The sequence below is a fragment of the Pelecanus crispus genome, chromosome 12 (genome assembly GCF_030463565.1).
Source record: "Pelecanus crispus isolate bPelCri1 chromosome 12, bPelCri1.pri, whole genome shotgun sequence".
NCBI classification, from domain to species: domain Eukaryota; kingdom Metazoa; phylum Chordata; class Aves; order Pelecaniformes; family Pelecanidae; genus Pelecanus; species Pelecanus crispus.
Window position 1 is genome coordinate 26,544,155 of NC_134654.1, and position 25,551 is coordinate 26,569,705.

General features: G+C 44.1%; 1 protein-coding gene across 1 annotated transcript; it reads right to left on the reverse strand.

Moving 5' to 3' along the window:
• Nucleotides 1–23,832, reverse strand: LOC104032201 (ATP-binding cassette sub-family A member 10). Its single transcript, XM_009484461.2, has 39 exons — nt 23,800–23,832; nt 21,521–21,630; nt 20,913–21,123; nt 19,803–19,961; nt 19,465–19,565; nt 18,420–18,646; nt 17,949–18,087; nt 17,390–17,575; nt 16,316–16,463; nt 15,634–15,805; nt 14,906–14,964; nt 14,388–14,498; nt 14,120–14,295; nt 13,642–13,761; nt 13,140–13,278; nt 12,915–13,005; nt 12,487–12,626; nt 11,742–11,861; nt 11,372–11,567; nt 10,456–10,622; nt 9,595–9,722; nt 9,092–9,229; nt 8,431–8,544; nt 7,970–8,140; nt 7,496–7,606; nt 6,724–6,852; nt 5,813–5,881; nt 5,270–5,361; nt 4,735–4,855; nt 4,263–4,380; nt 3,712–3,803; nt 3,158–3,336; nt 2,487–2,562; nt 2,113–2,207; nt 1,549–1,668; nt 1,177–1,317; nt 838–917; nt 703–758; nt 1–99 (listed from the first exon to the last, which is right to left on the reverse strand). The coding sequence occupies exons 2-39, from the start codon at nt 21,620–21,622 to the stop codon at nt 1–3; spliced, it is 4,893 nt and encodes a 1,630-aa protein (XP_009482736.2). The 5' UTR covers nt 21,623–21,630; nt 23,800–23,832.
• Between the last annotated feature and the right edge of the window lie 1,719 nt (nt 23,833–25,551).

Here is a 25,551-nt window from a genome sequence, read left to right on the forward strand (position 1 = left end):
TTAACAGTCCTCCTGCTGAAGTCGTTTCCATTCGAAAGTCCCATCCAAAGTCAGATCAAAATTATCCTTTTCCTGCTCTCGGCAGAGTTCCAAAAACACCTGAAATGGGCAAGATAAATCTCCGATTATTTCTCTGACATCCACTAGACACTGTGATGCTCCTTTGCAGGAGGGACAGCTCTGCAAGCCCTATGAAAGGTACGCCAGGTGACTTTATGTGGAGAGCACATACGCAGTAGCTGAGACTCCTGTGCTCTCTGGTAAAACCTGCTGAGAGGCACTGGCTGCCTGTAGGTACATCTGTAGAGTAGGTTTTACCCACCAGTGACATAAACATTCCTCATCTGTGCCACCAGCCTTGTACAAGCAGCAATAACCTGCTTCAGGAGCAACCATGGAGGCTGGGCATGGGCATCTACCAAGGACATCCATCCCTTGGATGTGCTGTGTGCCTGTCTCGGGTGAGTGGAGTCATGCAGCAACACTTTGCCTAGGATTGTTCCCACCATGCTAAATCCCAGCAGTGAAAAAACCCAAACATTCCTCACCACTTTCCCGGTTTTTCCCAGAAAAACCCTCGCCTACCACCCCCAGGCAGTTTTTTGGTGGAGCAGCCTTCTGCCACTGCGCTGGCCCAGGTCTCGCTGTGGCTTTCGTTCCTGCTCATGCCTTTATAGCATGTCTAGGCTTGAAATCACATGCCTGAGCCAAAGTATTTGAAGAGAAGCTGTAATCCTCAAGGCTGAAGTTTCGTTTGGCTGTGGAGACATGGAAAGAGTTGGAAATTAGCAGTCTGTGTTCCACCTTTTCAAAAAAGTCATCTTGTTTTGTTCTTACCTTTCTCTAGCTTGGAGAAAGACTGAGACAGGGGCAGTGCATCTTCCATTGGGACCTTGTAGACTAGCAAAGAGGGGAACCTTGAAGAAAAAGAAGAAAAGGTAATTCTTGCTGTGTATTGAGGTTCTGGGATCAAAACTTTATGTCACACTATGGATGTATGGATGTTTTGCAGCAGGGTTGGTTGTGGTGACATTATCGAATCAGATTCCCACATAGAGACTCTGAGCTGTTTACGCCTCTCTCCAGCTGAGATCCTGTGTCTGGCCATCACACTGGGCACATTTTTAGGGATGAGGTAGTGTTGGAGCCACTGTTCATCCCGTATTTTATAGTTACCGCTCCTGGCGGGCTGCACTTGGGAAAATCCTCAAAACCTCAGCATGGAGAAGATCGGTGTGCTCTGGGTCCTTAACCTTAATTTCCAGTAGGTAGCCTTTGCCAAACTTGTTCTTCAGGTACTGAACGGAGCCAATGCACCTGCAGGGGAGGGAGGAAAAGAAAGAGATGTCAGTGTGAACCCACTGATGCCCCACCATCTGCTCCTTCCCAAACTGTGCTGCTGGCGAGCCCAAGGGGAGCACTTCATAAAGCCCATGATGATGGGCTCAGGTAGGTGAGGCTGGAGGAGAAGCCCTGTCGCTGCATGGACCGAAGAGGGGCCAGGAAGCATTTCCAGCTCAGCCATGTGCTGGCTGTGCTGCTGCCCACCGTAGCTGCCCGGACACCATGATGGCCACGCGGTCGCACACTGCCTCTGCCTCCTCCATGTAGTGCGTCGTCAGAATGGCTCCGGTCTTCTTGGTTTTCAGGGCGGCACGAATCATTTTCCTGAGGACCAGAGCGGGAGAGAAAAAACAAAAAAAAAGGCTGACACTCCCTAGGAATATCAGACACTTTTTCTTATACCTTTGTCCCTCCAAATGCCTCTCTCCTAAACCAAGTGTAAACACTACATACAGCAACTTTAGACTGATGTGCATGTGGTAATACTTTGAAATAATGACAAAGAGAAATATTTTGACTCAGGTCCATTTACGGATTCTTCCAAATCCCATATATGACTGTCCTAAAGTCTGCAACAAGGATGAAGGTAAAATGTTTTTTCTCTCTCTTTGCTCATGCTTTAGCTAGAGACAGCCAGGAAAATGGAGTTTCCAATAAAACCATTGACACATGATGGGGAAAAACACTCTTCACCTAACCTTAGGCATCTATTCTTGGCTTCCAACCCCTTTACCACCGTGGTGGCACAGCGCCTGAGGTCCTACTCACCAGACACAGTGCTGCCCATTGGGGTCCATGCCAGTTGACGGCTCGTCCAGGAGCAGGACCGCAGGGTTGCCCAGCATGCACACTGCGAAGCACAGCTACAACAGGGAAAGGGGTTTAAGTCAAACCTTTTGCAGCTGCTGGCACTCTGTCTACAAAGAGCTGTGGACAGCATTGCTTCATTTATGGGAATCCAGGTTCTGATTTACAGGAAATGTGGTTTTGGAAGAGGCTAATTTCCACCAACCCGTGACAGGAGACAACACGATGCTCTCCTGGGTAGCTCTAAGCACAGGCAGGTCCCTCCACTCACGGAGGGGATTTTTGATTTGTGCTATAAGCATTGCAGTGCTTATTACAGGTGAAACAAAACACACCTTTCTGGTTATCCCAGCAGATAATTTTCTGGATTTTTTTTTTAAATAGTCTTGAAGCTGCAAGGCATTCACTATTCTGTGGGGAAAGGGAACAAGTGAAAAAAGAACATTTTTGTTATTCCCAACTCAATACTTTTATCAAGAATTCCCAAAATGATAAGAAAAAGGATCTTTCTTCCCTTTGTTCTTGAGACCTGCTTGTTTGCATTAAACATTTATTGTGTTATTAAAATGTAAGTGAATATTTGAAGCAAAGTGTGCTGAATAAGCCACAAGCCCTTTTCTAAACCCATCATTAGTGCCAACAGCATTATAAATCCATTCCACCTTGCCAGTGTCAGCTGAGCAGGCAGTACTTAAGCACCCTTTCTTGTAGTGCCAAACTGTAACATCAGAGATTTTAGAAATGCTTCCTAAAGATAACATACTTAAAAGGACATTAGTGGTAAATTTATCCCCGCTAAATGCACTTAGGCAAATTGGAGCTTTTCTTAACCCACTCGCTTAATCACGGCATTTAGCACAAAATCCCTTTTGCAGTTCCATTTCCTGAGTTTCTTTCAAGGCTGCCTCTGGCTTACAGTGAATTTTGACTTTCTGGTCCCCTCCCCATACCCTAGGACTAGAGGATAAAACATTGACAAACCCCTGGAAACACCCTCCATCCATACCGGTTGATGGCAGCAGCCACATCCCCCTTGCACACCCCTTTCACGGCCGCGTAGACCCGCAGGTGCTCGTGCACGGTGAGGTCTGGCCAGAGTGGCTCCTCCTGCGGGCAGTACCCCAGGATGGCGGGCGCGTGGTCCTGGAGGTGGGAGGTCACCCCATCGCCCCTCTTCATCAGCACCTGCACAACCAGGCTGATCATTTTGCTGTCACGTAGCCTTGCCCAGATACAAGGGTATGGTTCAGAGGAAGACTATGGGCTTCTTAGGGATTTAGGCGAGGAAACCCAAGAGCAAGGGAGTGATTTTTCAACCCTCATTTACATGGTTTTAAAATATAAACATGGCCAGTTAGGGTAGATGCAACTGCTTGTCAAAGTTAGAAGTAGCTCACAATATTTTTTATTAATACATTATTTAATTTAATAGCACGATGCATTCAGTTAAAAACTTGATCCCTAATGATGCTTTGAAAAAATTTATAGCTCAGCCTAGGTACAAGGCTTACACTTGCACTTTTGTCATGGATCTATCCCTTTTCTCCAGGTGCCTCCTACCTGCCCAGCAGTCAGCGTCATCTCGCCAGTGATCATTTTGATAGCTGTGCTTTTACCAGCTCCATTGGGGCCCAGAAGTCCTAATACTTCTCCTGGAATCAATACATGTAATTTCTTAGTAATACTCCCTGTTCAACAAATGTATCAGGCACAGTCCCATAAAAGAAAAAGTATAAAAGAGAGCATGCTAATATCAAAGATCATATAAAAGTAAATAGTATAAATGTATGCTCCGAGAGCCCGTAACGTTTCAACTCTAACTGATGCTGCGAGTCTGAGCATTGCTCCCAGGTCACTTGGAAGCCACTGCTGAAGCAGATCCTGGAGAGAAGGGGCTACATTATTTTAGAAAACGGAGAGTCAAAGGTAACTAATAGGATGCATCCACATCACGTTGTTCATCAACCACAGACTGAACATGCCTTAACCACAAAGCAAATAGATTTGACCTCTATGTCCGTGCTCAGATAACTGAGAATCTGCAGAGAATTAACTCTCTGGGTATGATCAGTGGTCCAAAACAGGTCTAGGAGAACAGTTTCCGTTCTCACCTCTTTTAACACAGAAGGAAACATTTTTGGTAGCCATTTTCTTCTTCTTCTTAAAAACGGAACCACTTTGCTTTATTTTAAATTCTTTGCACAGATTGCTGACAATAATGACTGATTTCTGAAAGCGAGGAGGGAGAAGAAAGATTAGTCTATTATATTGGATAGCATTAGTCCTTCAGTAATATTTTTCCATTAAAAAAGGCAGAAAACCTTCTAAAGATCTTTGAATTTGTTTTATAGCTCACTGAGAATATGAGGTACAACAGGACACTTTATTGTCCACGTTCCTCTTAACAGCTTTCTTCTCTACCCTGATGGGACCCACACTGTACGTTTGGGACTGTGATTTTCCCAGTGAGAATAGTACAGCTGGACCACTGACTTGCACTTATTGATAATTGGTGGTTTGTTTTTTACCAGTGGGCTTCTTACTGGTATAAAATAAAATGAGAAGAACAACACTTAGTCGTACCTCCTCCTGACTCCGAGCCGCTATGGCATTTCTCACTGCTACTCTTTCAGCTTTAACATCTTCATCTTCCTCTTCGACCTCCTCAGGGTGCTGGTGGCTGCTTTCTCTTCTTGGGGAAATCCTACAAACCCACCAGATACCTCTTAGCATTTTGTTCTTTACCCTTGTTCTCCACCAATGCATTTTGGATAGACCAAGAGTGAATGTCCCTCTGGTTCAATGTCTCTGTGGGGTTTTATTATTTATTTGTTTATTTATTTATTTAATCTAAAATCTTTCTGTGTTGTACAAAGCAAGCCAGCACAGGCAACACTGACTGGAAGTACTAACAAGCTTGAGATCTGTTTTATCATAACACTGCAGTATTTAAGGGGCTACTTTCGTTATAAAAAAATAACCAGTATTAAAAAATAGTATTTAAAAATAGGGACACAAAGGCAATGAAATCTGATCAAAATGTTGACTTCAAGGAAAAGCAGGGCGGTAGGAGTTTAGATCTCATGTGTGCCCGTGGTGCATGTGTGTTTATACAAACCTAAATATTGGGTCCTTTCTCAGAACTGGTCTTCCATATTTTATCTCCAAATATCGAAGAAGAAAAATGAAACCCACAGAATGGATATAAGGCTGAAAAAAAGAGGTTGCCCCATTAACATCCTTGCCTTCCATCCTACTATGGCTGAAACTGAGAAGATGGTGGCAGTATTATAAAATATGTGGGGGAAAAACACAGTATGAGAAAATAAAGTCCATTAACATCTAAATTCAGGGCAATCCTGAAGGCTGTGAACTCTACTGTCACTTACCAATGCTGCAGAAAATAGCAAAGGTAGAAGAAAAACACAATTCATAAAATAACAGGGCAGCATTAAGTGATCTGGGCTTATTTCATTTTCCCTTCCCCATTTCAAAGGAGTGAGGTTATTTTTGCACAGGGAGGTAATCTGTCATCCAGACCCACTGAGCTCCAACTCCTGCATGAAATGAGCTCAGGGTTCTTGCCTGCTTCCTCATAATTGAGGATGGGGTTTAGGAGACACACATTCCTAAATAAAAGTAATCTTAAATGTTTTCTTACTGCAAAGACAGCTATTAGTACATCATCCCTTGGAGTCACAACAAATATCTCACCATCTGTTATAAAAATCTGTAAGAATAACAAAAAAAAAAAAAACCGCAATGAAGACCTGTAATTCTTTAGTATAATACTGACTAATTTTGGAAGGGTTAAAGCAAACAACAAGTATTTTGAAAATGTACAAAAACTTCTGATTTACCCAAAATATTCACCATACAGATGAACAAATACAGATGTTTGACTTCGGGCATCCCAGTCCTACATCACAAAATGTCACGGCACTCAGTACATGTATCAGACTCTCCTTTTGGGGGTAATGGCCTATCACAGGAAAACATCTGGTCTCCTCTCCTTTGGGGTCCCAGCAGAGAAGAGGTGGAGGTGAGTGGGACAGGAGGGAGGAGGAGTGTCTTCTATTTGGACTTCACTCTTAAGTCACTTATGGCTCATAAATGGTCTTGCACGTAGCTGGAGGGTTTTGTTAAATTCTTAGTTGACTTTCCACGACCACCCTCAGCTGACATGGAGTAAAGCATCTTGTGAGTATTCTTAATTCTCACTCAGTTTTCATGCAAAGTCAGATGCCTTACTTCAGATTTTCTCTTATGATTGTTCAAGCCAAGTTGCTTGACTCTGTGTGGAAAGAATTAAGAGTGCTCACCTAATCTGCAGTCACAGCTCAACTGCGTGAGAAGTAGCCCCTAGCCATAATGAACAGCTGCAAAAATTAGATCTGATCTGAAATGGTTGTCTAACGATGCACTCTGGGCATTTGGAAAATCCCACCTATTAGAAGAAACTAATGAGCTTTCCCAGAATGCAGCGTGTGGTTACTACCAGACTTTGCTCACAAGGACACAGAGTTGTGTTTTATGGTGGGGTGCCCCTCCTCACCCAGCAGCACAACTTACCCGCAGGCAGTTGATCGTTACACCCAGCAGTGGGTACATGGGAATCAAGAGAGACACAACATAGAGGGAGACTCTAGGACTGATTAAGAAATCCATGATTCTGCTGACGATATAAGAAACAAAGCATACCTAAAAATAAAACAAGAAGGTAACATAGCTGATGGGAAGGGTTACACTTTTCACTGGTCTTAAAAATTGTGTGGGTCTACCTTTTCAATTCCCTGTGAACTTCTAAAAATGAACAAGAAATATAAAGACAAGAAACGCTGAGGGTTCAGGAGGTCCTCAGCCATTCCTGCTTGATGGTAGGCTGTTGGTTTGGGTCTGCTGGGAAACTTCTTTCCAGACACAGGGCTGCTTCGGGCAGAAGAGTGAAGCACAGGATCCCGTCCTGTTCTTTCCCATCCCAGTTCATGCCAAACAACCTGTCTCCTTCCAGGTCAGGCTCGGGCCATCTGTGTCTAACCTGATGGCTCATGTCTCAACACTTTATATCTCTTGGATGTGAGGTGTTGAACAGAGCGATAAAAGAACTTTTTTTCCTCCATTCCTGCACCAGGTCAGGGTGGATCCAAGCATTTCCCCGTGCCACAGCAGGATTGTGGGAACAGAACATGGTGACATGAATTTAATATAGAATTGACTGCTATAAAACACATGCCTGTATTTATGTTCTACATCTATACTTGGTGTTTTGACCTCTACTTCATCCTTAAGATCTCAAAATACATTTCTGTAAACCTGCAGCACATTATCTAGACCATATGCTTACCACTATCAGGATAAAAGACCAAAAATCACAGTTCCATCCTTTGCGAAAGATGAAGGAGATCAAGTAGATGAAGAGAACGATAGAAATTCCATAGCCAAAAGTACCCATAACCTACAGAAAAAAAACGGGCTTTAATTGGAGAAAATAGAGTGATCTAAACAACCAGAAACCTATATATAGCAATGTGGTTCAGTTTAAACAATCATACGTTAAGATCAGGGTATTCAGAAATTACCACAATCTTACTGCTAAGTGTAAAGGAGTATATTAAGGCAAGATTTATTGCCTTTTATTTCCAGCTGGGGAAACCCAAATGATAGGTGGTAAAACAAGGAGAAGGTCAGTAAGCATCTGGGGACCCAGAGGTGTGCCAACACTGTCCGCACCCACGGTGTCTCAGCTACCCCTACACATGCTCAATATATTACCCCAGTCCCTCCCTAGTGAACCAGCAATCACCAGAATGGGACGTACCAGCAAGAAGAGGCTGACAATGTTCCCGGAAATGTTGTTGCTCATTGCGAACTGAAGCCCAAACATCGAGAAGAGAAGGAGCCAGCACAGCGGGATGTCCACCAGTGCCTGGCCGCACCAGTACGCCGAGGGAAAGAGCCCTGAGATCTGCAGCTGTGCACGAGCTCCCACCTGGGAAGGCACAATGCAAAGGGCCAGGTTATTGTCGGTGCCTGGTTGGCCAGCTGCACCCATGGGAATGGCTCCAGGAAACAAAAAGCTAACAAAAAGCTGTTACCATTGTGATACTGGGGTAAAATTCCACCTCTTTCTGTCTCAGCATTTTGTGCTGGCTGCAAAGCTGCTCATGGCAATACAGAGAAGAACACCTCAAGCTGTCCATCATATTCAAACGTCCCTGTGGCAATGCAGTTGTAATCCCTTCTGCCCACCCCAAATCTGCTCCATTTCAAATAATTTACCTTATAATCCTGCATGTAGCCCATTGCAAAGTGAGGAGGAAAACCAGGGAATAACAACAACGCATAAATGAGGTAAAAAGAAACAAAATAATCCCAGAATTCTGGATCATCTATCTGAAAACAGAAGAACAAAGCCTTTGTAGAAAACATCCACAATGTAATGGCTAGATGCCACAATTCATCTTACTGCATTTCTCATGAAGTACAGGGCAGTATGAACACAAAGTGGGATTTGAAACCAAATATTGGCAGGAGGAAGGTTTTCCCCAAACCATAGCCCTGCCAAGTGGTTGCCACTGGTGAGGAGAGATGGGTGGCGCAGGTCCCACTCCTCCGTCCCGGACTTGTGGTGAACTATCTCTTCTGTCAATTGATGGGCCACAGCTTGAATAACGCGATGTAGAGAATAAGGAACTTCCTGAAGAAACCCTCCCAGCCACCCTCTCTGTTCAGCACCCCTTGAGACCCACAAGGCAAGAATTATCTTCAGTTTTCCTGAAGTCAAACATGATGATTCCAGAGCCACCACCAAGGAAGGTGGGTCTGCAGGTACAGACAGCCCCACATGGCTTCCCATTGAAATCTGATTACTCTCTGAAACCTTAAGCAGATTTAAGAACTGTTTTCTGACACCTTCTGGCTGCCCGGTTCTGACACTTACAGAGAAAAATGGATGACTCCAGATCCGAATGTGCACGGTGGAATTGAGGGCTCTCAGCAGAGCGTTGCTAATGACGTTTACAAGAACTGGGAAGCAGTTGACGGCCTCCACGTGGCATAACAAGGTAAACCTGTAGCTCTTCAAAGAGCAAGAAAACAAGATGAAAAGTCTTGGCTTTTCTCATCTGCAGGGAAGCAGCAGAAAGAGAGGATGCCACGAGAATTCAGGACTGAAATAATTCATTTTGCCTAAGCTTTTTTTGCTAAAAAACAGATTACTAGGTATTGGAAGTCTGTATAGCTGTGCTACAAAAATGAAAAGTTTGAGGTGGATGATGAGGGAGATAAGGTCTCCTCTAGCATGTAGTTTACTGATTAAAACACTTCAAAATCTTTGTATCTCTGGGCCTTACCCAATAGGACCTCCCACATGCTGATGGAGGCATTTTGCTTAATTATTCAATTGTTGGGAAGAAACAGAAGGAAGAGAACAAAAATAATCACCTGGCCTTTACGAGACACTTTTATAGCCCCATTGTGTTTTAGCTCCTCTGTGATATTTTCCTCGCTTGTTATTTCCACTGTGAGATCTTGGCTCTCGAGCATGTGGATAAAGTCTTCAATGTCTGCACCTGGTGTGAAAGCCAAAAGCAGAGGAATCATAATGCTGAACAAGAGAGTCTTTGATGGTTTGGGGTTTGGTTTTTTTTTTTTTAAATCCATAAACACCAAACAAAAACAGAGAAAGTCTAATAACTGTGGACATCAGACAGCACATATGTGGTGGATCATTGCACATTCATTTCTGTGAACTTAATGGATTTCAGTCTCATTGACTGAATCTTGTATTGTCATTTTTTTTCCTGCCTTTGGTGAGTTGCTACAAAACGTATTTTCCTTGCTGACAGTCTGATGAAGCCAACAGTATCATACTCTGGCAAAATAACATCAAATAACATCCACTCATAGGAATGTTGAAGGTAAAACTCTGGAAGTAGACTGTTAATTTGACTCAGCATTAGTGAGCCCTTACTGGAGAATGGTGCCTGGTTTGAGGGTCCTGCACTCTGAAAATGCAGAAATTGTTTGGATAGAGATCTGGATTTGGGGCAGGGAAAGAACTGGGTCCCTTCTAATCCCATGTGCTATGATACCCCTTTTCACATCATTGCATCAGGATCTCAACAGCTGCTGAAGCCAAAGTAGGCTTCATTCACAACTCCTTAAAAAAGACTATTTTCATGCTCTTCTGTCACTAAAACCTTCATTATCCCTTGGATCCCCTCCATCCTACAACTTATTTTCCTTTGCAACAGCAAGAAGCCCCAGAATAGGAAAGGATGAGGAAAGGCTCGTTCCCCTCACCAGTGTTGTTGTAGACCAGGAGGCTGGTTGTCTCCGAGTGATCCCTCTTCCCCAGGGGCAAGAAGTACCGTGCAGATGAGAGCTCCCAAACACTCACACTCTGCCAGGCAGCAACCAGGGACAGTTGCAAAACCAGAGGAAGCAGAAAAACCACATAGAGCAGCAAACTACATTAAGAGAGAGATGAATAAACACTCTGAAAACAGATCTTCAGCAGAACACGTTTGTGTATTGGGAATGGTATACTACATTCAGGTTACGCAATGCTTCTGTTAAAAATGTCAGGCAATTTTATTTTCAGAAGTCTCAAACCTTGATCATTCACACAGGCCCTTAAAATTTAGCAGGGAGAGGACTTCAGATCTGGAGTGCTCAACTTTTTAAGGCCATGAAATGCCTTTCAGACTTCCTTAAGATACAAGTTTTTCATAAATCAGCATCTCCCTTCTGTTTCTTGTGCCCCACCAGGAAATGCCAGCATGCCAGATTGAAGACCAATGGGGCCAAATGAGTTCAGACACTGGCAACATGAGAGAAGTTTAAAAAAAATGAAAGAGGAAGTCTGAAAGTAGTATTTTTTCCTCCTCTCTCTGTACACACTAGTTTATTTTGAAACTTCCTCCTTCATCTGAAGTAAAAGTGTTTCTAAATGATTGTTTTCTTCAGAAAGAAAATGGGTTTCCCTTGCATAAATTACTCAGTATAGAAATGAAAATGCACAAAGGGAGATTTTCTATTACTGGCACTGGAAGGGAAGAAGCTCTCCTCTCTGAGTGCAGATTACCAAGATCATTCATAGCCAAGATCTGATATCAATTAATCCAAACGCTCATTGAAACAAGGGTGTGAATATTGTCCCCCTGCTGTGATTGTGTCCAGTTCTAGGCCTGCAAGAGAGAATAACTTTGGTACTTACATTGACCGCAGGTTTTTCACCGAACTCTTAAGCTTTAAGAAGTGCACCCATGCCATGGCAGAGACCTGCTGCCTCCAGAGAGCCAAGCCGCTGACTGCTGCCTTCCCGGCGTCCGAGAGCAGCAGGGAGGCTGGCTCTGTCTCGTCAGGGCACCGCGGTCCTGCTTCTGCCCACTCCTCCCCAGGGACGCACTCATCTGCAGAGAGTTTTCCACATGACATTTGTGTTTGAGACCAGCTTCTACGCTGTATGTAATGTGTGAAGAATTACGAGCCACCTCATAATCAGCTGTTGGAGGCATGTCCAGGGGTTATTGCAAAGTAGCCGTTCTCTTCGGCTACGGATTGCGTATTTGCAGCCATGATTGTACCTTCTTGATTCACTGTGGCTTCATCCTCCAGTCTCAGGAAGACATCCTCCAGACTTGTCATGCTAACTCCGTAATTGATAATTCCCTGGTCGGAGCAGCTGTCGAGGCCACTGAACAGATCTGCAGGACAGAGATAATACACGCGGTTTCAAACATAAGCATGTATCTCCGGACCAGACTTTGGTTCAGCTGAGTCAACCTGACTGGAGCATCTCCAGTCACAAGGAAAATGGTAAAGCAGGAAGCTGCCAGGATGCAAAGGATCTGTAGGAACACAAAACTGCCAGTTCCATAGCTCATTGAAGATGTTTTTCTACTTAGCACCAGCATTTGCAATTCTGCATGCTCCGAGGCAGCAGGGCTGTGGGACTCTTAGACTGAATGTGATGGACACGGTGAGGGAGGGTCTGCCTGGTGCCACAGCAGCTATGGAGCGGTACTGGCTGTATGGAATTTGCTCTTGTCACTATCTTCTCTTTTAACAGAGGGAAAAATATACTCTCAGTAACACATGTAGCCCAGTTTAGCCTGCTAGGTTTTTTGTTACAAACCGTAGAAAAGCATTTGCTGTACATTTTGATCTTAAATGTATGGATGCTAAAATTGTGAGGGAAAAACCAAAATGCCACAGTTCTAAAGTCCTTATGTGATTCCTGTAGAAAACCTCCCTCTTCATTTCTCTTTCCCCACATTTGTGATTAGTTTTTCTCTACGGACAATTCTCAATTATTTTAATATACATTACCTGGGAATTTATTCACGTTTTCTAATGGCAGTTTATATCTCAGCTCATACTGACTGTGTCCTGAGAATATGACATTGGGGATGTACTGTTTAACCAGAGATGTCACGTTCTCTAAGTCACAAGACTCACTGACATGGATCCTGTTCAGTTGAAAGAAAACAGATGCTTAGCTTTGGGGAAAAAAACCCCAAACCAAACAACAACCACCATTGTATTTGCTAGGATGCATAAAAAAAACCCTCTGGCATACTTCATTCATTCCTTAATCTGGAGTAAAGTGCTGCTTCAGTTAATTTAACTGAATATTAATTCAGTTAATATTCTTGTTTTGACAACATCTGCTCTACAGTTTCCCTCTTGATGTCATTCTGGTGGGTCCTTGTACATGCATGTTCCCAGATCCCAGTTGTTGGGGCTGAAGTAGATACCTTAATTGATAGCCAATCCCCCATTTTTTCTTCAAGAACAGAGAAGAACCGACACACTTCAGCCTCCCATGTGAGATAAAAGCCTTGCGGTCTAAAGAAAGAAAAAGCCAAATGAGTTCATACTGTAGAGCAGTCGTCCAAAACTTTTTTTGCAACTGAACCTCACATGGGCTTTCTGCTCCAGGGTTATTCTGCAGAGATGTTACAGGCTGAGCCTGTGCTTACCTGCGAGGATATCGGCCTCATCCATGAACTGGGTGCTGAACAGGATCACCCGTCCAGCTCTGTGCTCCTTGAGGAGGCTCCACACCTGGTGCCTGGAAAGGGGATCCAACCCAGCCGTCGGTTCATCCAGGAACAAAACCTGCAGGAAGGATGAAATTGGACATTCCTCATTGCCGGAGAAATTGAACATCTTTTGGGTTTGGTGTTCCCTTGAAAGCCTCAGGTTCTGAAGGCAAGAAACCCAGGCCACCCTTTACGCAGGGGCAGCTATTCTGGGAACTGTGCAGAGGTTGGGGAACTATCTATCTGCTTTAAAACTAGACTAGCAAAATGGGTTATGAATTTAACAAAATGAAATTATTAAATTTATTAATTTTAATAATTATGAGTGCTTTAAAGAGGTCTGAAATCATGCACGAACTTGTAGTCAAGTGTATGCATAAGGTTTTAGTTATGTTGGACCTGAATATTCCCTATATTAGAGCCGTGCCTGCTGCTTTACCTGGGGGTTTCCAAGCATGGCTATTCCAATGGATAACTTCCGTTTTTGCCCACCACTCAGTTTCTCAGCTTTTGTGTCTTGAATGTTACTGATATCCAGCAGTTCCAAAATGTTTTGCACCTAGAACAGCACAAGGATGTCCATTCTCAGCACCAGTTGTCCTTCCATCCTTTATTAGCCATGAAGCAGATCTGGCTGGGACTGAAAGCACAGTTTCTAAGAGCATTCTACTGAGGTCTACCACTACGAGCAGGAGCAGCCACTATAGGGGCTGCTACATCCCCTCATCTCCTTGGGTTGAGCAGAGGAATCGCTGTGGTTGCATCAAACCCACAAGCTTGCCTACTAACCTGGTCAAAGCTCGACACCAGCTTTGATTTTCAGAAGCCACGGCCAGGTGGACCCTTCGAGCCAGTGGGGTTTGCTTACAGACACACATTGCTGCGCAGTGATGCGTTTCAGGGGAGCACACGCTTACCTCTCGCTCTACCTCTTTGGACTTGATGCCCTTGATTTCTGCACAAGTTTTCAAGTTTTCTTTCACCGTTAAGACTTCAAACTGTATGTTGAATTGTGGGCAAATGCCAATCATCTCTCTAATCTCTTCCCTATCTCCTATTTCAGAGAGTTTGTAGTTGTATATGGTTGCAGAGCCTGTTTACAGGAATAAACGTGACGAGGTGGAAGAAAGTGGTCTTTACAGCTTTTGAATCAAGCTCCCCCAGTCCCACCATTTGCCATCCTACCTTCAGAAGGCAAAGTGAGTCCACTGAGCACGTTTAACAGTGTTGTCTTTCCAGCCCCACTGTGGCCAAGTAAGGCAGTGATCTGATCCTCGTAAATATTTAAAGACAAACCTAGAATGAAAACAACATCAAGTTAGGGAAGAAATGAGGTTTGACTTGCCTCATTGTCAAAGGCAAGACAAGTCAAGAAGTATAGGAACTAAGTAGCAATAATTAGCCAAAAGTGCATTAAGCAATGTGGGGCAAAGTTCTGCAAACCTTTAAGTAGAGACATAAGAAGCTGCTCTGTATTTAGCAGAAAACACAGAAATACAACAACAGAAAAAGATCTTTTTTCTCTTTAGTCTATTAAAAATGAAAAATCAGTAAAAACTGAACAAAATCATAATCAGTCGCATCAATTAGTATTTTACATAAATTTTCAAGCAATGCAAGCGTTGTTTTATTTCTCTGACTGAAATGTTTGCACAACTGGTTTTCCTCATCTTTAACAGGAATCAATATCACAGCTTTCATACCTCTTAAAGCTTCTGTCTTCTTGTCCTTCTTTTTATATGCTTTCTTAACATTGTTGAGTCTAAAAGGAAGGTAAGGAGGGTATTATTTCAGGATTCCTGTAAATACATTTCCCTGGTTCCCTTTTTCATTCTTATGGGCCTCAATTTAAAATCACAGAAAAGGCATGAAAAATAAGAGGCACTGGGAACCAACCCTGAGATTCAGCAGGGTTCATGCCTGTACATAGGCGTGAACATCACTACCTGGCACGCAATACCGGAGCACCAAGCCTTGCAAAGACAAGATCAAGCCCCTTGGAACAGATGGCTGTTTTACAATGGGCTGCCCTCCGCATTCTCCTTGTTGTCCCTAATGGACATTTAACAAGGTCCACAGCAAAAAAAAAAAAAAAAAGTTCTTTTTTTCATCTGAATTTATACAAATTTCACCATTAGTGACCAGCCTGAATTATCTATTCCTCTCATCTGCATTTTATCTCTAATCTGTCTCTGTGAAATGACGTGTTTTGCAAGAACTTGGTAATGTTAGGTTAATGGTTGGACTGAATGATCTTAAAGGTCTTTTCCAACCTAAACAATTCTATGATTCTATGATTCTAACCTCATGAGCACGAAAACTGCCTGGATAAGTCAAGACAAAGCTGATGGCAGAAGCGGTGGTCTGTGAGAGCATTAAACCCAAGCTATACAACTCAAAAAGCATGAAGAGCAATTCCTTCTTTCTTCACCTGATGGCCTCCTTCCCCATGAATTCGGGGGGCACTGGCTCTATGTCATCACTGAGGAGCTCCTCGGGGCTCACTGCAGTTCTGGGCATCTCCATGGTGGAACCTCTCCTGCTCCGCACCCAGTACGAGGGCTTCAGGCAGAAAAAAGGGGGATCTGGGATGCCGTATTTGCCTGACAGGAGAGCAAATATGATGACCTGTCATTAACCAAAGCCACAACCAAGACATCACCCTAGACTAAACATTTAGGAGGTTCTAATAAGTACTTGGCTGCCTCAGAATTGATACTTTGTCCAGTTAAAAAAAGAGGTTTGGAGCTGCGGTAGATGAGACAAGAAGGTTGGCTTCAGGGCTATATCTAATGAATTCAATATTTTACTTAGTGCATTAAAATATTGTCCCACACATTATTACACTATTTTCTCATAAACAGTTCAACAGCAGTATAATTAGAAAGAAAAAATGCTAAATAATTTGTTGTCTTTGATTTGGGAATTACCAGTGTGTTTCAGGGGCAGAAAAGTCATTCAGCAATATAATACATTCTTTTAGTCCAAAAGCTATTTTGGTTGACTCAGAGAATGGACCAGCCATCATTTCCTTCAGGAGCTATTACATGCAATCTGTATAAATCAAAGGTATAAAAGAAGAAAGTATGATCATAAGCATAAATTGTACCTACCTGGCAGAACTTTGTCGAAATACATAGCTAACAGCATGTACAAGACTGAGTCAAAGACCAGCATAATGTAAGTTGAAAATAAAAAGTATGATTCCTCCATAAGGTTAGAAAAAGAGAAACCCATTCCGTATTTTTCTAAATGGAAAACCTGAAATAAAGGGCAAAGAAGAATAATTTTCAGGCTGGAAAACTATGCACATGCCATTGAACCATGGATGCAATTGACTTAATTAACCCAGAACTCTCATATAATTTTACATAATTTTACATAACAATTGATTTAACCATATGGTGAATTAGCAGTAAACTCAGTTTCTTTTTCTGCCAGTGCAGAAATCTCCTCTCCTAGGCAGATTTTTTTTTTATATATCAGGAAATCAAATATTAAATAACTGGAGCTAGAAAGCATTGCTCAGAGCTATGGAGATATGACTGATGGAAAACTGGGAAACTGCACAGAATTACCCAAAGTGGGGACAGAGGAAGGATGGCTGCAGCAGCAAACTTGAATTGCATTTACACAGTCTCTGTTGCCAGGAAGAGTTGCTGCAGCAAGGGGGGAACGACGGGGCAGCGAAGAGCTGATGTCCCTGCATCAACTCCCGTCTGGCCCTGCGTCAGCTCCAGGTCCAGCCCTGGAGGATAATGGTGCTGTTGTGTGCGGCGATGAGCCCACTGGGGCTTCCTCGGGTTCATGTGGATGCTACAGAAGTGCACAATGGCAGATTATTTGTGACGGGGGCTGTGGTTTTCTCTGCATTCATCGCCTTTTTAAATAGGGGAACAGGATGGGGGCATTGGAGCCCCTCTTTGCTGCCCAACAGCAGCTCAGCTCGCATGGACGTTTCAAAACAGGACATGAATATGAATGAAAAGTACCTGAAGATTTTACAGATGTGGAAAAGCTGGTCTTTTGAAATGAGGACTATGACTTCCTGTGCCTTTCTCTATCAGCAAAGTACAGCAGGGTCTTCTATTGCCACTGTCTGTGACAAAATGTACCCTGTCCCCACCAAGAGGGCCCTGGACAGGAAGCTACTGGGAAGGTTCAGCTGCAGAGATGATGCCCCATACCTTTGCAATGCCAGCATTAAAGGCAAAAGGACAGAAGAGACCGAGAAACCACGTCAATGGTTCTGGAAGATTTTCTATCAGCACTGCAAGGCTCAGGCATCCAAAGAGAAAGGTGATGAGGAACCCCATGGAGCCGGCAAGTTTGGAGGTCCTTAAGAGGGAGCAGAGCATGAAAGCCAGGTGGATCTGTAAGAACAGAAGTTTCCTTCAATCACTGAAGGAAATAAGCATCTTTAACAGCAGCACTTCCATTTGCCAGGCAAACAGATCTCTGGTGAGCTGGGCCCGTGTAATAAAATACACTAAAATCCTTCTTAGTGGGTTGATCTGAGTTTCAAATCAGGTCTTTTGTAGCCAGCCTACTGCCGGCCAGACCTTCAGGCTGTAATTCAGATGACTGCTGCTGAGTCAGAGCACCCACTCAGCTATTTCAGTTAGGACGACCACACAAAGGATGCCGTCCTGAGCACCGTGCAGAAGGCTCAGGAGTAATGCTTGGGCTCATCAACACAGTAATAAATCATGCGGTGAGAAAATTTGGCTTTAAAACCTGACTTACACATCCTAGGCCATACAGGAAAAACAGCAGTAAGATCGCAGGGAAGCTGCTGAGGTAGAAAGCTTCCCTCACCGCGAGAGCTGTCAGCGCGCAGGAGAGGACCATCACGTAAATAGCATACAGCAGACTCCAGGAGAGCCTGAAGATGTAAAGGTGGCATTAGAGGGGTTTTTTTTAATTAAGAACTGTTGTTACAACTTCATTGGCATGGCAGAACCATTTTAAATTAAACTATTAAGTATTTCCCAGGGTCAACTCATTCACATCCTCTGTAGAACAGAGAGCATGACCCACCTTGGGAGGAAATACCCAAGGAAGAAGAATACACTGCTGCCATGCTCAACCTTTCTGATTTGTCCCTAGAGTACTGGAGAAAACTTGTGAACTCATTTAACTTACTAACTGATGGTGCAAGTGCCCAGGAATATACTGATTTTTTGAAACAGATACTTCAGTTTAAGAACAACTCACCAAAATGCAATATCCTGCAGCCCCATCGTCTTCATCAATACTTTGACCTTCTTCTTTTCTCTTACAACATTCATCGATAAGAAATACATGAACGGAGAGAAACACATCACGATAGTAATCATGAAGTAACTGTACTCCAATGTAATTGAGGGGATGACACTCCGGGACTTCATACGGACACCAGCAATTGATTTCATTTCTTCCCAAACAGAATGATTTGCCACCACCTAAAGGAATTCAAGGTCAACATCTCAGTATTTAGTTTATTTTCTACAGTGAGATGTATTTATATAAGGAACCATCTGATTCATCATCCCTAGATTTACTTTTCACTGCAGCTTTATAGAAAACATCAACGAGTAATGCAATAAAGCCCTATGGGAAGGGCTCCTCTGACTCACTTGCGTGTCTGCACCTCAGCTAGACTCCCTTCCTTGTCTATTGAGAGAGATAAATCCTTCAGCTCATCCAAAGGTAAGGGTACAGACACACAAATGATTCATGCTCCCCAAGGTCCTGTTTCTCTCCCCAGGAACGAAAGCAGCCTGGACAGCTGGAGGTGCACAGCCAGGTGGAATGACCCCTACCCCAGTATATTTTTGAGGAACAATTTGGAAAGGAAGGACAAGAAATGACAGACAGGCCTACTTTGAAACCAAGGCATCCAGCAGACATTCATAACACCCCAGTCTCCTGCAAGAATTGCCTTTTCCTTGGAATCTGAGAAATACTCTAAATGAAGCAGTGGTATTACACTTGGTTCCCAGCTTTTAAGAGAAACTGCCATTTTTAAGAGAAACAAAAATTAGAACAAATCTTCAACATTCAATTGAAAGCCATCATTTTCTGCAGGAACTGCCTATTGCATTCAAGTTCTCACTGTCGCTGCCAAAAATACTCAGACAGCTGAGCATTTTAAAATATTTGTTTTTCTGCAGAATTTTCTGACAAGACCATCTCTTGCTATTGTCACAGAACAATTTGTTTTTCCTGGACCAGGTTTAAAATAAAAGGACACCAACATCAGTTCATAAATTCTATTTACCTCTATAATAGCAGCATCGATGCTGGACTGCAGGGACAGGAAGCCTTTGTACCAATACCTTGGGCTGTAACAGTACCGCGATGAGAAATTGTAACAGTTATCTGCAAGGATGAAAGGTTAAGGGCATCACAGGCAAGAGCAGTGAAACGTAATTGGTTTTCACTACAAAAGCTGATGACAAGCATGCATATGCACTACGGGAAACTCTTCAAATGGAGAGCAGCCCACTGACGAAAGAATTTAACAATTTATTATTTAAGATATATAGATTATTCCAACGAAGTGATGCTTAGCCATGCCAGGCAATCACCCACCCATAAAATCTCATTTTGTATTACCTATGTATCCAAAGTTGTCATTTGGAATAGCCACATTCCCCGTAGGAAACCTGAGGTGATAGGAGAAGTTGTCTTTAAATACAACCCCTATAATTCCATTATTTGAAATCCAGGCTTCCTCCAGGGCTCTCTCGTTGTCCAGTGCCTCTAGTTTTATACCTGTAGTTTGTAAGAAAAATATTGCAGTGAGCTTCTGCAGGTCTGGAAATGTGCGCACAGGCACTGGGTATTCTGCTTTTTTAGCATTGCAACTCCTCTTTTCCAGTTCTCCTGGCTGAAATACTTCATACTTTACCAGTTGGGAAGCGAACCTCAAAGAATGAACCAATGTGTCTTAATAGTATTATTTTCTGTCCTGGTGTCAGCTGGGATAGAGTTAATTTTCTTCCCAGTAGCAGGCACAGTGCTGTGGTTTGGAGTTAGGATGAGAAGAACGCTGATAACACACTGATGGTTTAGTTGTTGCTCAGCACTGCTTATGCCAGGCAAGGACTTTTCAGCTTCCCATGCTCTGCCAGGGGCACAAGAAGCTGGGAGGGGGCACAGCCAGGAGAGTTGATCCCAACTGGCCCAAGGGCTATTCCATACCATACGGCGTCATGGGCAGTATAGAAACTGGGGGGGTTGGCCGGGGAGCAGCGATCGCTGCTGGGAACTGGCTGGGCATCGGTCAGCGGGTGGTGAGCAATTGCATTGTCCATCACTTGCTTTGGATATTATTCTTGTTATTATATTGTTACTATTATCATTACTATTTTACTTTATTTCAATTATTAAACTGTTCTTCTCTCAGCCCAGGAGTGTTTCTCACTCTCACTCCTCCGATTCTCTCCCCCATCCCACCGGGGCAGGGGCAGCGAGCAAGCGGCTGCGTGGTGCTGAGCTGCTGCTGGGGCCGAACCACGACAGTCCTTCAAAGGCAGAGCTTTACGGCTCAGAAGCACACAGTGACCTCACTAGTCATTTAAACACTACAGAAGAAATAGTTGTGAGAATGGAGGATTTGGGGTGAATTTTCTCTGCTGACCGAAGATACCAGAGAACCACTAAAACATAATGTGTAATAGGTTAAATAACGACAAAGCTAAACATTTAAAAGGCAAAATGTACCTGTCATTACAGAGTTCAAGGCCACTTTATTCATTATCTGCCTTGTGGTCACCGTGATGGGTGTAAAGGCGATGATGACCCCCGTGGCATCATAGGCAGGGTCATCCAGCTGCCCAAGGTAGACGTAAGGCACTTCGGGGTACTGGGTGTGCACCATGAACGTGCACACTATGAACATCAGCGGCAGAAAGAGCAGAGACAGCATCCACTCCTGGGTAAGGGGGAGAGCGGAGAAGAGAGTTTAATAATATAACGGTGTAAGAGCATATTCTCCGTGGGCTTAGAATGTAAAGAAGAGGCACTCAGTCACACCGGTTTTGTAGCTGTGGGTTAACTAACAAGGTCTTTGCATTGTGCACGTCACCTCAGTAAATCACTCTGCTCGGAGAGCTCATCTGCGCTCTCATGCATCACATAAGAGACAGAAATATTGTCAGTTAAAAAAATAAAGTCTTGTAAAGTGTTCAATCCTAGTCAGTGCTTTTCCAATGTTCTTTAATGTTCAACTTTGCAAAATGAAATTGAGAGATAGGGGCAGGCAGGGATTGGCCACCCTTCAGTAATTATTTTCTCACTTCTTTTCTTTTCTTTTTTTTTTTTTAGCTTACCTGAAAGCTCTGCATTTTCATCCTCCACTTGATAAGTACATTTTTCCACAAAAGAATTTTAGTTTGCTGGAATACACTTGTATTTCTCTGAAGCGTCTTCATCTTAGAACCTACAAGCATTTTTTAAAAAAATTACTTTCAAATACCACAAAAGGTAGAACAGCAGTAACTGCTTCTATTTGCACAGTCCTTGCACATGTGCGCAGGAATACTTTCTTTCCCTTTTTACTGCAAGAGAGCGAGCTGAAGCAACTCGGACCTCCTGTGCTGAGCACAAGCCAGCCCTGCAGCGCAGCTTCTAGCAGCGAGGGACCAAGAGACCTCATCGTCCCCAACACACTCCCAATCTTTGCAGTTCAGCCGTAACACACCGACTATAACCAGAATTTCACACTTCTGTGCTGCAGCATGGTGAGGCTGGGAGGAGTTATTTATGAAATAAAAAAGGGAAGATCAGACTACATGACCTAATTGGCTTGGGTGACCTTAATATCTAAGAAATAACGACAACAGCATGGTCAACTAAAATCACCAAAATCTTTTCGCATGTAATTTTAATGTGCTATAGGCTTCACACCAAGAGGTGTTGAGCAACTCCTGGCTGCGGTGTGAGCTGAGTTCATACGGAAAGCAGCGCTGATTGAAGGCAACTCGGAGCTATGAGAGAACAAATTCTTGGAAGTGCATCTGGAGACCTGTCATTGTCAGGGATATTAATGGGAAATGAGAGAGAAACAGCCACAAGCACGCATTTGTGTGTTATTCCAAAAGACGTGGCAGCATCCTTATAAAGATATGGTCAAAGCAAACCAAGGATTTGTTGCCTGGATTAACGCTGGTGGTGGAAATGTAAAGAAGTAGGCATAAAGCAAGCTGTCAGAGTAACTTTTGCAGATGAGATATGTCCATATTAACGTTGGTAAAATAATAATTAATAACTCCAATGAGCAAAAGGACTAAGTATCCAAATGCAGAAGGATTGCACTCAGATAGCCGAACTGCTCTGCTGTCACATATGTAGCTAAAATATGCTTTCAGACAAGATCTTGATCTTCTCTAAGTGAAGTCTCAGGTAGAAATATCAGAACGTTTATAGACCTAATCCTTTCAAACCTTCCTGTCATACAGAAGGAGGTTTTACACTGTCTTGTTCCCTTTGGGGAATGATGCCTCACGGTGCTGACAGGCAAGACGGAGTTTATCTTCTTCCAGATATTTATATTCAGCCCACAGGAGAGGCGCGTCTCCACCGTAACGAGGCAGCAGGCACCAAAATGCTGGCAAAGCAGCTGCAACAAATGGTCTTCCCCAGGTACACGCTGCAAACACATGCACTGGCACGGCACGGCGGGAGGATGGGGCAGGGACGTTTCCATCACTCTCTAAATAGATTTTTCCTCTTACAGATGATCTCACTAAATCCAGGCGTATAAAAATTTGAATTTAGCCTGTGCTACTGATCTCTAGCCTTCCTTGAGGAGACTGTGAAGTTATTGCTTTGTCACTTTTTCACCTAACAGATGCAAGGTGTAAGACGGCGTGTATCACTCGTATGTATTTCCACAGCAGAAAGAGGATTTGAGTCACAGCTAAAGCAGGTTTCCTGTTTGTCCTTCATTTTAATAGTCACACAGAGTAACCTTGACAAGCTGACACATCGCTGGAGTTTCAGCTTCACACCCAGGAGTTCCCCGGTGGGATGGAGAGCTGGTGCACCAGGTACCCATCGTGGGTGTCCCATGTGTACCCCCTCCCCATCACCCCTCAATGCTGCCTGACCCCCAGGCACGCTGCTGCAGAGTTTGAGCAGTTGGGGGAAACAACAGAACTGATCTCATTGCTCCTTCAGTATTCCAGGGGGAATATTTAAGAGCGTAAGATGGACAGAAGACTTTTTAAATTCAATCTTTAGCTTACACTGTGTGTAGGGAAAGAAATCTGCTCCCCATATGTGCTCGATTACTTAAAATACTGAGCTGAGCTGAACGTACCCCATCCTCTTAGCATGGAGAAACACTGGAAATACACCTCTGCTGTAAACTGAGCTCTGTTCGTGTGTTATTACGTATCAAAGTAAGGTTAAAAAGACTCCACCGCCTTTAAATAGTCACTACGCTTAGTCACAAGCTTAACTCAGCCTGTTAGAAAGATGCCCAGTGTCCCACCTACGCATTCTTACTCTCACCCAGTATTATTAATGGTGTTAGTAATCACTGGGTGTTTTCATACCTCTTAAATAACCTTTTTTATTTGTTTTAGGAAGAACGTTTAAGCCTTACCTTAAGAGGAAGGTTTGAAAGGAATCCAGAGCTCGTCCTTTGCAGCATGCCTGTAAAAGCAGAGATGCTCAGTCGCCTTGGGATGGACTTGCCGGTTGTCCCAGTGGCTCTCTGCTCCTTTGTCCACGCACCCTTTTTTTCACTCAGGCACTTCTGCCAAAAGGCATTCCTCACACTATCACTTCGCTTTTCCCTGGCTTCCTCCCCCCTCCCTCCTTGGCAGATCTTCAGATTTATTTATGTTATAAAAAGCAAACAGAGCGTATTGTTGTTGAGTTGCTGGAGCAGATTCTCTGAAAAGTTACTCGGGAAATTCTTGAGTCTTGGCCAAGAGGAGAAAAATGAGCCCAACAACAAACCACACAAAAATCATTTCTCTGGCAAACTCCGTTACGTTTCTTAGTGCAGCAAAAGAGGCTGAAGTCAACAGAAATATTACGGCAGGCTGCTGAAGGCGGAGGAGCGAGCGGTGACTCTCGCTCATCTCCGAGTGGCAAAGGTTGGGTTGGCAAACTGTTTCCGTGCCACCAGGCCCAGTGTAGGAAGAACAGCGGAGCACTGCCTCCTGGATAGGAACAGCAGTTCTGATTACAAAACGTTGTAAACACTAAAATAAACTTCTCTTGACTAACCCCGTGCTTCTAAAGGGAATGGGTTTGATTTCATCCCCAGGCTGAGAGCACAGCTGCGGAGCACACCTGCCCCTCCGTCACCCACCGCAGCAAGGATGAGGAACCGACCATGGAAGGGACAAGCAACCGACTGGGACAGAGGCTGGGCTTGCAAACATGGAGGAGCTGGATCTGCTTCCCTTTGCTCTGCCTAGCAGAAAAAAACCCCACCCCTAACGTTTAAATAACATTCAGATGTTTCAGAGCGAGGCAGACTCCAGAGGCATAATGTCAGGACAGAGAATTAAGATGTGTCCCCAGTACCTCTCCTAGGTATACAAACCTTGTCCTCCCCTTTCAGCCCCTCCTCGCAAAGGGAAAAAAAAAAAATAAAAAAGTTGAGCAGAGAAGTGCATATGCCAGGTCCCAGACAGTGAATCTCAAGCAAAGACACCTCCCTGGCTACCTCCTTGATGGAGGCACTGATGTTTGGAGATCTGTGTGGAAAGCAGCACTCTGGCTGTGTGGGGTGGCTGCTTTGGGGGCTTTTCCTGGCAGGAGCAGCCCATCCCTGAGCCACGGCAGCCACCTGCTGGTACCTGCTTGCCCGCATCCCTGCCTGCCCGCATCCCTGCCTGCATTGCCCATACCACACCCGCATCATCTGTACCTGCATCATCGGGACCTGCATCGCCAGCACCACCCACGTGAACCAGGGATGCTCCCGGCGTGGGCGAGGGTCTGGCTGCTGTGTTCGTCCCATGGGATGGCACTGCCCCTGTCCTCCAGTGGGTGCCCAGCCCAACCTTTCCCAGAGGCGGGGGGTGCTGGGGAACAGGGTGATGGGGCACCAGGGGAAACACCTGGTAGGGAGTTCCTATTTTATTTAATTTTTAAAATTTATTATTTAAAGCTATCCCTGGCAGGAGGGTACCCAAGAAGAGATGCTGATCTGCTCAGACAGGGTCAGGATGCTGGCGCCTGCCCCCACCTCCCCACCAGTGCCCCCATCCCTCCCAAGCACCCACAGAGGATGGGTGCTAGCGAGGAGCCCACCCCATCTTCCCGACCACCAAAGCAAGTCAGACACACGTGCGGTGGCCAGAAGACCTGTTCAACCTACTGTCCTGCTCCAGCTTTA

Bases quoted from the DNA above. Each gene is read 5' to 3' on its own strand.
- LOC104032201 (XM_009484461.2), bottom strand. From the start codon at position 21,622: ATGAAGACGCTTCAGAGAAATACAAGTGTATTCCAGCAAACTAAAATT. The intron at 19,566-19,802 runs GTAATACAAAAT...TCATCCTTGCAG, and splicing joins TGACAACTTTGGATACATAG to ATAACTGTTACAATTTCTCA. The intron at 14,296-14,387 runs GTAGGATGGCAA...TCCTGTAAACAG, and splicing joins ACTCACTTTGCCTTCTGAAG to GCTCTGCAACCATATACAAC.